The sequence below is a fragment of the Lissotriton helveticus genome, chromosome 3_1 (genome assembly GCF_964261635.1).
Source record: "Lissotriton helveticus chromosome 3_1, aLisHel1.1, whole genome shotgun sequence".
Taxonomy (NCBI): domain Eukaryota; kingdom Metazoa; phylum Chordata; class Amphibia; order Caudata; family Salamandridae; genus Lissotriton; species Lissotriton helveticus.
This window is the reverse complement of record NC_136061.1, coordinates 1,175,921,022-1,175,933,267: the sequence shown is the minus strand read 5'-3', so window position 1 is coordinate 1,175,933,267 and position 12,246 is coordinate 1,175,921,022. Positions and strand designations below refer to the sequence as shown.

Sequence of the window (12,246 nt, the reverse complement as noted above, 5' to 3'; positions counted from 1 at the left end):
TTTGGACTAAAACATTGCCAGATACTGGAGAGTGGTTAACTCCCTTTGAAAAATAGTTGCTGGTGTTTCACTACTCTTATAGACACTGGGCAGATGCAGTGTGTGTGCTGTTGTGCTCTGTTAGACACTGGGCCGATAGTGGCTGTTATTCACAGTGCTTTCGTTTAAATGCAACCTCATGCCAATAATTGACATGATGAAGCATTGCACAATAAAATATAAGGTGAAATTGTGCATTCGCATTTAATGTAATTATGTGACATTTTGCCATAACTTTGCATATTTACGTGAAGACCAAGTACACAAATTTCACACACCCCTAATTTAACACACTTTATTTCTTTTGTAAAGTACTGGGGATTTCCAGCATGAATTCTCTAAATGAGTGAGCTGTTCCGTGAATGTATCAACACGTCACTGGTGTTGATGCTACAAAGGTAAGCACTACTAAAGAGTAGAATGCACCTTAGTTTCTAAAAAGGGTCAACATGTTTCATTCCTTAAATGCTCCCGCGAGTCAATGGCAATTCATCAGAGCCTTATGTAGGTGTCCTAATCTACTTTAGGAATAAGCTATTGTGTGTTAAATCCATTATTTCTAAGTACTACCCTCACAACTCTGGCGGTCATGTGAAAAAACTCATTTACACGAAATGTCACTATAAATGTAGGTGATACATTCACAGAACAGCTCACTCATTTACAGAATTTAGTAAGCAATGGGGAGAAGTGTGCTGGACAGTTTAACTCCTCTTACACCACCTCATTGTCTTTGGATTACCAGCATGACCATGAGCTATGTGGGCCAGGTAGCAGAAGGCATAACAGTGACTAGAAAGCAGGACTCCTTTCGGGACAGCAGGGTTCTAATGAACAAACCAACTACTCTTAAATTATTCTAGAAGCCTGGATCTGTTTTGCTTTTCAATTGCTATTTACATTGTCTCTTTCTAGGTGTTCGCGTCGATTACAAAAGTACTATCCTGGCCACCTTTAAAGTTTGCAAAACTTAAAGAGAGTTATTAGGTAGTCCAATTTCACAAAGTTTACTGTTTTTCCCTGTGCTCCCATTTATGGTAAGACATAGAAAACCCACCTTTGCGTTGGTCATCCAGCTTGAGGCCGTAGTTCACTCTGCCACAATTTTCAACCAAAATTTTCATTCGCCTGTAACCCTTAAAAGAGGATTTTGAGGTAAATATTCAAAGCAATCAATATGTGATAAAAGAACAAGCAATTAAGAGAACGAATGTGTGCAGAAAGAGAATGAAAGTAGCTCAGGATTTACTGTAATGCACTAATACAAAGGAATTAGCAACAGACGTTTCATTCGCAACTTCACAAAATGGACAGAAGGAGCTTCAGAAAGACACACACACAGACGTGCATGCTTAACCCACTCTTTCCAATGATGCTTGTTTCCACAGATCCTTACATGTACCACTTCCCACAGAACCCAATCCTGGAAAAGGGTGAGGCTAAATAACAGAAATTTAGAACAGAAAACACTGAACTTTGGTCTGAAAAACTGGTCATGTATTCTTTCGTCCATTTCCAAACAATAATGTTTAGTAAAAGAATATACTGAGGGCCACACGCCTACTGGAGTGGAACATCTGATAATATGGCTGAAGTAGCTAGCCAAATGAACACAAAAACCCTCTGTGGGGACATGTCTGTTCAAAACAATATTTTACTGGTAGAGAAATATGATGTGATATGGTTTGCTTCTTGACGCTTGCTCCCTTCATGTTTCTTTGGAAATCAACACACATGTTTGATCAATCCGGAAGATTTGAGTTCCAGCGTCTAATTTATGCAACCTCTTTATGTCCATTGACAGTTGAGCAGTAGGAAATGAAGATGGGAGAGAAATCACCTGGTTATTATGAAATGTGATTGACACCTTACTACTGGTGATACCAATGGCGTTGGACCCTTGAATCTTTCAATGATGTCCACCTCTAATAATTCTTGCAGTTCGTCCTCTACTGCTCTCTGAGGGTGTATAGGCACTTTTCTGTGGTACTATGCTAATGGTTTCACCTGCTCATCGATGTGCAGCTGGACTTGGAAGTTTGCTATTTTCCCGAGGTCTCTGTATAGCTCTGGATACTTGTGCACAATCACCGGTCTGTCATGGTGTTGAGATCTCTGATTTATTTTCCTCTCATGATATATTGTGGTGACGCCTTGCACATTTTCTCAGAGAGATTTCAGTGAAAATAGAGACAAAAAGCAGATAGTGCCAACTGTGGTTATCTGGTTGCAATGAACTAGACCAAAGTCACAAGTTCAGCCGACCGCAATGGAGCACGGGCCAGCTACAGGGATCCAGTTAGGCACACTTAACAAGATTACCTTAACTCTTCGGTGAAAAGAATTGCAGAGTCCTGCATCGAGGATGTGTTGTACAGCTGAGATGACGCTGGTTGGAGATGTGTCACACAGCGTCGGTTCCAAGGAGCTGCAAGGCTACAATGTGAGGTTTTGTGTCTTCGTCGATGCAGCCATCAACGAGGGGGCATGCGATGTGGAGTCCTGCGTTGAAAATGCATTGGACACTGGTTGTTTCCGAAAAAGCTGCAGGGCCTTCAATGTGGAGTTCTGCGCCGTCATCAGGCCTGCAGTTGATGAGAGCCTTGCAATGCGAGGGACTGTGTCGGGATGCATTGTGCAGCAGCAGTTCTGATGGGGCTGAGGGATATAAGGGCAATGCAAAGACCTTGCGCTGGTAAAATCAATGCAGCGGAGGCGATGAGTTGATTCTGTTCAGGGTTGCGCCAAAAAGCAGAGGAGATGTGTTGGTTCCGCTAGGTCCAAAGATGGGCAGGCAGAGCACCTCCTGGCCCACTTCCAAGGATCCAGGACTGGGGTGGCACCACTTGGGTGTACTGGATCAAGAGATGCAGATCCAGTCTTTCTCATCCTGTCCAGCAGAGTGGTAATCTTTTCAGCAGCACAGCAGGTCCAGAAGTGTACTGAAGAGTTGGGTTAAGGTCCATCATTTATAACTGGTGCCCACTCTAAAGTGGAGGAATCTTCTACAGGTTTCCACCACAGAGGAGGAAGGCATCTCCCTTTCTCCCTGTCCTGGCTCCATCTTGTCTTGGGTCACAAAAGACTAGTGAAAAACCATTTGAGAGAGTGGTCCGGCAGAGCCTTTGTGATGGGCAAGTGTGGTTGTTGGACAGCTCCACCCTTTAACTCAGAGTGGCCCATCCTGCCAACACCTTTCTTCCCTTAGTATCACTGTCTAGGAGCAATACACAAAGACCAACTGCCAGATAGCCCTTTTTAGTGGAAGGACAAGTGGGAAATTTAGAAAGAATAGGAGGTGTGCCCCCCATTGCTACCTCCACCCCTCAGGTGCTGGAGGCCAGGTGAAGTACACTTTCAGTGCCCACCACCTTGAAGATTATGGGACGTATCCAATCAGGGCTAGGGCTATGCCTTCCTCTCACAGCAAGTGGTCATAATAGAGGGTGTAGACAGCCAGGTAAGGGGCCCATTGGCCGCTACCTGTCACTTCCTTGTAACCTGTGACCTGTTCATAAAAGAGAGCATTAGTATTATCTACTTTAGCCTCTGTAAAGCCTCTGGGACTCCATTGGACTCTCTGCACACTATACCTCTTTTTGGTATAGCACATAGAGAGCCAGCTTCCATCAGTTATGCTTGTGATCAGGAGGGCGACATGCGAGGGGACCCGAACTGTCCCAGGCAGGCACAGGCCCCTACCGGTGGGCAGTCAAAGGTGATGGCTAGTGTAGTGCTTGGGAAGGAGTTGGTCCCTGGAAGGTTTGTGGACCCAGCTGAGATGACCCTTTTCTCACTAGTGGACAGGTAGATGGTCCAGGGAAACCTAGTGCCTGATTTAAGAAATGCAGGCAGTGGGTGATCATCAATGGACGAAGGGTAGAGGCTCTAAGAGACACAGGCACCAATGTGTCACCTGGTGTCTGAAGAGCAAGTAGTCCCTGATGTACTTCACCAACTTGTGGCAGTAGACTACAGTGAGCACTTCTGAAAAGTGGCTCAGGTTTCCTTTCAGTGGGGGGGGGGGGGGATCTCAGGTTCTTTGAGGGTAGCAGTGAGCCCAGTTCATGCTTTTGGATTGCCTGCTGGGGAACGACCTGGAACATAAAGCCTGGAAGGAGGTGAACCTCAGGTCACGCTTGGAAATGTTGGGGATGCCTAAGTGGGCTTGTCTGACCACACGGTACATGGCAGCCCAGCATAATCAAGAGAACCTGGAGCCTGAAACAGTGGCCAAGGTGTCTGCCAAGAGGAGAAGGGGCAGGGGTGTAGGAAACCCGCTCCTGAAATTCCCATGGTCCGGGAGGAGGCTGAACCTGAGGGGGGGGAACCTACAAGGGAAGAGTTGACTGAACTGTGGAGAAGTGGGGCTCAATGGTTAGAGCGACAGACCCTGATGCAGAGGTCTAGCCCGGGACCAGGGTTCAATTCCCCGCCTCGGCGGGTCTTGGGCTCAAAAATTCCACGGACCTGATAATTCTCGCTTCGGTGCCTATTCCAATCATGGAGTCCCACTCTGCAACTCTGGGCAATAGCTTGCTTAATCTCCACAACGGCCCCCACAACGCTAAGGATGCCTGGCCTCCACCTTGGAGGTGCCCAGGAGTGGACACCTCACAGGGAAATCCAGGATGGGTTCCACAGCGGTATTCGTACAAGCGCCTTGAGACCCTTGCGGGTGAGTAGTGCGCTATACAAGTATCAATTTACAATTTACATTTAACTGGGATACTCTCCTGAGCTGACCCATTTGCAGCAAGAAGGGGGTTCTACCAGGAGAGACTTCTGCGCGGAGCATAATACATGCCCTACTCTCATAAGTCTTAGGCAGGAGGCTGAAGACTAAGCTGCTGGCAAAGAGGTCAGGTCACATTTGATCTACTGGGAGAATGGTGCCCTTTATAGCGAGCCTACGGTTGCTGAGCTTGGAGAAGCCTGTGTGCTGGTGGTACCCCTGAATTTCTGAACCTTCCTACTAGGGTTGGCTCATGATGTGCCTTTGGCAGGACATTTGGGGAAGGGAAAGACCTTTGATAGGCGTGTAGGCTTGTCACCTACTTTTACTGGTTCCAAATGCAAAGGCAGTCAGATGCATTTTGGAGGACTTGTCAAACTTGCCAGGCAAGTGGCAAGAGTGGGGGAAAGTGTAATGCTCCCCTCCAACCACTCCCTGTTGTGAGCACCCCTTTCGAGTGGGTGGGCATCGACATTGTCGGGTCTCTGGATCCCAAGACAACCATGGGCAACAGGTTCATCCTGGTCTTAGTGGACCATGCTACCGGGCACCCGCAAGCTATCCCTCGCAGGACAGTGACAGCCCCCGTTATGGCCCGGGCACTGGAGGGGATCTGTACCTGTGTGGGTTTCCCAATGAGGTGGTATCTGAACGGGATATCAACTTCATGATGCTGCACATGAAGGCCACGTGGAAGGAGTGTGGGGAGAACTATAAATTCACCACTCCTTACCACCCTCAGAGTAATGGATTTGTGGAAGTTTCAGCCATACCCTGAAAGGCATGACTGGAGGTCTGTCAGAACCCATGAGGCTTAAGTGGGAAATCCTTTCGCCATGCCTTCTCTTCGCCTAGAGGGAGGTACCACAGAAAGGGGTTGGCTTTAGCCCCTTTGAGCTGTTGTATGGGCACCCTGTGAGAGGACCTCTCTGTTTGGTCAAGGAGGGCTGCGAAGAAGCGCCCAGGAAGCAACTCCAGGATGTATTTAGCTAAATGCTGTCCTTTGGAAACCGGACAGCCCGCTTTGGGAAACTCGCTCATGAAAAACTGGAAGCAAGCCCAAAGGGACATGAAACGTTTGTATGACTAGAAATCCGCATTGGTTGTGTTTCAGTCTGGTCAGAAGGTGTGGGTGATGGAGCCAGTAGAGCCCTGTGGTCTACAGGAAATGCGGTCTAGCCCATAAGAGGTGAAGGAGCACAAGAGTGGTGTCACCTACCTGGTGGACTTGTGGATTCCTGGACTCCTAGTCGCCAGTTGCTGGGGCAATTTGCCACTCTGTTCATACTAACCCTAGGTGTCACCCATTGGTGCACTCACGATATGGACACTGAGGACAGTCCACCTATGAAGCACAAGATTATTGTGTCCGGGCTCCAAGGTTGGCAAAAATGTAACCCGAAATCTAACTAAACATGTGGAGGCCAGCCCAAAGTCCATTGCTTGGGGGAGGAGTGGGAACAAGGGGGCCACTGATGTGTCTGCTACAGGTTATAGGGTTGTTCATTTGTTATCTTGGAATGTGGCGGGGCTAAAAAGGAAGATGGCTTTACCGGAATGGCACACTTTCATTGGGAAGTTCGATGTGTGTCTGTTCCAAGAGACTTGGTGACTGTCCCCATGACATAAATCAGGGTATTCAACCTTCTTCTCCCCCGCCTCAAGCTGTGGGAAGGGCAGGCCAGCGGGAGGCTTATTGGCCTGGATTAAAACTGATTTGAACTGGGAAGTTGTTAGACACAATTCAGCATGTACGGATATCCTACATCTCTCAATTAGGGGACAAAATGAGGTGAGCAGGTTTGATTTAATCAATGTCTACTTCAGAGGGACACCGGGGGATACAGCCTCACCCACACTAATGTGTTTAGATCTGTCACTAGCCAATTGCCCCCCATCATCTAAAATTATAGTGGGTGGGGATTTTAACTGTACATTCGAGCCCCTTAGCGGGGATGATCCCTTGGGCATTGAGGAGGAAGATTCTAGATGGTCTATTCCACCCCTGTCTTTAGCCCCAATTAGAAAATGGTCAGCAAGGGCAATACAAATTAATGCCCTCACCAGGGAACATAACCTAAGAGCATTGAACGGTAGGACTATGTCTGACCGTGGTGGCGCGATGACTTTTAACAGGCTTACTGGTCCGTCAAGAATCAACTATATCTTACTGGACGTTAAAATATGGAGGGATCTGGTAGACATGGAGGTGGTATCCACACAGGACAGTGATCACAATCCCCTTTGTACCAAGCTAAGGTGGGTCATCTTAAATGGATGTGTGAAGAGCGCTCCCTTGAGGACAACCAATGAGGTTATCCCTTACAATGGTAACCGAAGGCTGAAATGGGATAAGGCCCAACTGCAGGAAGACCAACTTGTGAGTATTAAGTCACATGTGGCAGATCTGACCGCAGAATTGGTGGCCCTGGAACTGGGAATGGGAAATGCCCAGGAATAGCCTTTCGTTTTTTCCACTGCATACAAAAATACAATAGAAGAAGTAGGCCAACATTTTCTATCCAAGGGGAAAAGAGGAAGACTAAATAAGTCATCTTCCATATCCAGCAACCCCTGGTACACGGTTCAGTGCAGGGGAAAAAGGAAAGAGCTAACAGTTGCCCTGCTAAAAAAAGATCCCTCACTAGTTAGAGCGGCTAGGAAGGATTATGCAAGGGTAATGGTATTGGCCAAACGAGATTGGGAAGAACAACACTGGAAGGATCTTAACTCCGCAGTTAGTAAGAGGAATTCAATGTTGTTTTGGGAGCTTATTAATAAAGCTAGGCAGAAGAGCTCTCAACCACTAGCTACACAAATAACAAGCCAACAATGGTTCTCCCATTTTTCAGCACTGTATGGTGGAGCTGAAGAACACTCTTGTCCCCCTTTAGACCCGGCGAGAAGGGACCAACTCCCACTAGTGCTTGATGACCCATTTTCACCCTCGGAGCTAGTAGTGGCAATTAGGCATTTGACCCCGGGGAAGGCGGCGGGCCCGGATGGGATCCCAGGGGACCTCCTGTTAGAAGATCCTATTGCTTGGGCCAAACTTATTGCCCTTATAATGAACTTGATTGCCAAGGGACAACCTGTGCCAGACTCTTGGAAGGGGGCAGAGGTCGTCACCGTGTTGAAAAAGGGGGCTAGAGATGACCCTGCCAACTACAAACCAATCAGTCTGATAGATGTGATTCAGAAGGTGGTTGGCAGGGTCATTATCTCTAGGGTGGGAACCTGGATGGAAGAAGAACATGTCCTCCCCCACTTTCAAGCAGGATTCCGCCAAAAGGTAGGCACGATGGACCAGGTCTTTCGTTTTTTTGCCATCTATTGGAAATCTGTGACCATTAATAAGGGTAGTCTCTACCTTGCCTTCATAGATCTCAAGATGGCATTTGACCTGGTCCCTCGACCAAGGCTGTGGGATACGCTAGAGAAGATGGGCTTTCCTGGGCCTCTTTTGGGTTTGATTGTAAGGCTTCACGAGGGGAACTATGCGAGGATTAGATGGGGCACCCAGGGACAATTGACAGATAGGGTGCCCGTGAGGAGTGGAGTCTGCCAGGGTTGTGTTATGGCGCCGACCCTCTTTTCTCTCTTTGTGAACGGTGTGGTGGACCATCTGAGAGAGGAAGACGCAGACGCGCCAACCCTGGCGGTGGAAAAAACACCTACTCTACTCTTCGCGGATGACACCATACTGATCTCCAAATCCACCGTGGGACTCCAAAAACTTTTGCACCGTTTTAGTACCTTTTGTACGGATAGAGGTCTTACCATTAACATCTTCAAAACTAAGCTTATGGCCCTCTCTCCCTCTAAAAGATTTAGGAACAACTTTACGCTCAATGGGACACCTCTGGAGCTGGTAGATTCCTTCGACTATTTGGGGGTTCGGGTTAATAGTCTGATGAATTGGAAGGACCATCTGGCCAAAATGTTATTGAGCCATAAAAGAGTGTCAGGGGTGACCTGGAGAGAATACCGGGAATCGTCGAGTAAACCTGTGGCACCGGCTCTGGCAATCTATGAGGGACAGATTTTACCGGCCGCCCAATACGGCTCTGAGCTGTGGGGGTTTGAGAATGTCTTGGAGTTAGTCTCAGCTGAAAATAAATTCTTGAGGGACCTGGTGGCTCTCCCAGCCTCAACTCCGCTAATCTCTCTACGGCTAGATTTAAGCAGGCGCTCCTTTAAAGATTTAGTGCGACTGCGCCCACTATTATTTTGGGTACGGCTGAGAAGGACCAGGGAGCTTACAAACTATGCTGCTGTTTTAGATGAACTCATTTTGCTCAATACCAGTGATAAGATCAGATGGTTGAGCAACCTGAGACAGCTGGTTGTGCATCTGGGCTTGAGCGATGCATGGACTAGTCAAATGCCACCCCCCAAACTAGTGATGAAGAAACTCTACTGGGACTGGGTTCAGGCAGAGGCATTGCGTAGTGGCGCAGGGGGCTTGCTCACGGAGCGGTTCTTAGAGTTTAAAGGGTTAAGAAAACTGGAATCCTTCTTAGACCTTATATCAAAGCCTCTGGATAGAGCACTTTACTTAAAACTTAGGTATGGGACCCTCCTGGTGCATGACTTCACCTCGGGGTGGACCAACGTCGGTGGGTTGTTGAACTCTTGCCCTTGTTGTGCTGCCCCGAATGAGTCTGTGGCGCATTTCCTCTTTGCTTGCCCCGCATATAAAGTTGCCAGGAAGGTTTGGCTAAAACCCTTATGTAGGGGGTTGGGTCTTAGATGCCACAAAATGGCCCTACGAGTACTTTGCACAAATACGTCCTCCACCCTTATGGTATGCGGGGTAGCTAAATATCTGGGTAGTGCATGGCTGACACGTATGAGGAGGATGAAGCCCCGCCCCACCCCGCTCAACACCTAGCCGGCCTCTGGTAGGATACTTGATGGTATCTTTGTATTGGTTAAAATGTACCCTACCAGTATATACGGGGATAGCTAGGTGAGATCACAGGCATATTTGGTTGTTGGGCCTTAACATACTATGTGTACTGTACAATATGCACTATTTTGATGGAATTTTATTGAATGAAGTATCTATTTATGTATTTTTAATTTAAAAATGTATGGCATAATTTGTATACTTTTATGGTGAAATTTTTACCGAATAAAGTTATTTCACAATCGGATGATTGAGCCCACCAGCAGTCCTTGGTCCAGCCCAGTGGTATTGGTTCCCAAAGATACTACAACCAGTGCCACCCCAGAACTGCGGTTCTGTGTGGATTACTGTAGGCGCAATGTTGTCAACAAGAATGATGGGCAATAAAAATCTTGAGATGAAAGAGAATCCCTATGTCCAATATCACTGGATTCTCCTGATCTTCTTTTCTCTCTTTTAATTTATTTTTATGTCTTCAAAAAATTTAGACAAAAGAATTGAGACCAATCAGGACCCAGTTTGCAGAGCGGGTAGGATGGGAGGGTTGTTGAGGTATCTGTGGTTACATCCTGTCTCTACCAGGTAATGTGTTACCGAAGGTAAGTAACTTGTTCATCTGATAGAGACATCTAGCCATAGATTCCTTACTTTAGAATTAAATGCCAAAGCCATAACATCCCTGAAGGAGGGTCTGTGAACTGTAGCCACAAAAGGGCTACAGTTCGGGATACCAGAACCTCCGTGCCCAGTCCGAAGCCACAAGGATGACTTGGGCCCGGTCGCGCCTGATCTTCTTCAGCACTCTGGGCAGAAGTGGTATAGGCGGAAAGGCGTACAACAGACCGCAACTCCACTCACGACGAAAAGCGTCTCCAAGCGAGTGCCGCCTTGGAAATTCCAACGCGCAGAACTGATGACATTGCGCGTTCTCTTCTGTGGCGAATAGATCTAACCAAGGCTCTCCCCACTGCTGAAAGAGGGCTTGCGCCACGTCGGAGTTAAGACGCCATTCATGATCCATCATGCACCGACGGCTGAGTTCGTCCGCCCTGGCGTTCAGGGAACCTGCCAGGTGTTGAACCACCAGGGTCACCCCCTGATGTTCCAGCCACTGCCAGAGGCGCAGAGCCTCCTGGCATAGGGTCCACGACCCCACCCCGCCCTGTTTGTTGCAGTACCACATGGTGGTGGTGTTGTCCATGAACACCTACACTGCACTCCCCCGGACAGAGGGGAGGAATGCCTTCAGTGCAAGCCGGATCGCCCGCAGCTCCAGAAGATTGATATGGAGCTGGGACTACGCAGGAGACCAGAATCCTCTGATCTCCGCCTCTCCCATGTGGCCTCCCCAGCCCTGGAGGGACGCGTCCGTCACAACTACGTGCTCCAGTTAGGGTAGGGAGAGGGATCTGCCGCTGACCCAATCGCGGTCCGTGAGCCACCACTGCAACTGTCTTGCAGTGCCCTCCAAGAACAAGACATGGTCGGACAAGTTGCCCTGATGCTGGGCCCACTGAAACTTCAGGTCCCACTGCAGAGCCCGCATCCGCCACCTGGCGTGATGCACCAGAAGGATGCAGGAGGCCATCAGCCCCAGAAGCCGGAGAGTCAACCTGACCGAGACTCGGGATAAAGGCTGAAAGAAATCAGAATCAGAATCAGAGCCTGAATATCCCGAACCCGCTGTTCGGGAGGATAAACCCGAAACTGCGCCGAGTCTAGAACCAATCCGATGAAGAGGAGCTTCTGAGAGGGACACAGGTGCGACTTTGGCACATTGATGGAGAACCTCAGCAGGTGCAGGAGGTCGGCCGTAGTCTGGAGGTGGCTGACGACTGTCTGGGGTGAGCCCGCCTTCAACAACCAGTCGTTGAGGTAGGGGAAGACTGAAACCCCTAACCTGTGCAGATGAGCTGCGACCACCGCCATCACTTTCGTGAACACCCGAGGGGCGCTGGTAAGGCTGAAGGGGAGCACGGTAAACTGAAAGTGCTCGTGGCCTACCGTGAACCGCAGGTAGCGCATGTGGGCCGGCAGGACGGGGATGTGGAAATAAGCGTCCTGCAAGTCCAACGCTACCATCCAGTCTCCCGGGTCCAGGGCAGCTAAGACCTGAGCCAGTGTCAGCAACTTGAACCTCTCCTTCCGGAGGAAGCTGTTGACGTTCCGCAGGTCCAAGATAGGGCGTAGGCCCCCTTTGCCCTTCTTGGGAACCAGAAAGTAGTGGGAATAACAACCACACCCTACTTCTGGCCCAGGAACGCGCTCGATGGCCCCCTTGACCAAGAGGGCCGCAACTTTCTCTCGCAGAAGATTCAAGTGATCCCCCCCACACGCGGTGGTACTGCGGTGGCATGGCTGGAGTAGCCCCTTCAGACGATTTGCAGCATCCACCTGTCCGATGTGATGTTGCGCCAGTGGAGGAGGTGATGGCGAACCCTGCCCCCCACTGGCGTCACGTGGGCCTGAAAGCTCGGACTAGGAGGGCTTTGAGGCGGATGCTGCAGGGGTAGATGTGGACAGGCCTTGCCGTTGTTCCCGGGCACCGCCACGGTGGTTA

At 49.0% G+C, this 12,246-nt stretch overlaps 1 protein-coding gene across 1 annotated transcript in view; it reads right to left on the bottom strand.

Moving 5' to 3' along the window:
• Positions 1-12,246, bottom strand: part of GLB1L2 (galactosidase beta 1 like 2) — a 949,835-nt gene that overhangs the window by 245,767 nt on the left and 691,822 nt on the right. The window contains exon 15 of the mRNA XM_078681819.1: positions 1,097-1,175. Within this exon, the coding sequence (XP_078537945.1) occupies positions 1,097-1,175 (79 nt within the window). The remainder of the gene's footprint in view (positions 1-1,096; positions 1,176-12,246) is intronic.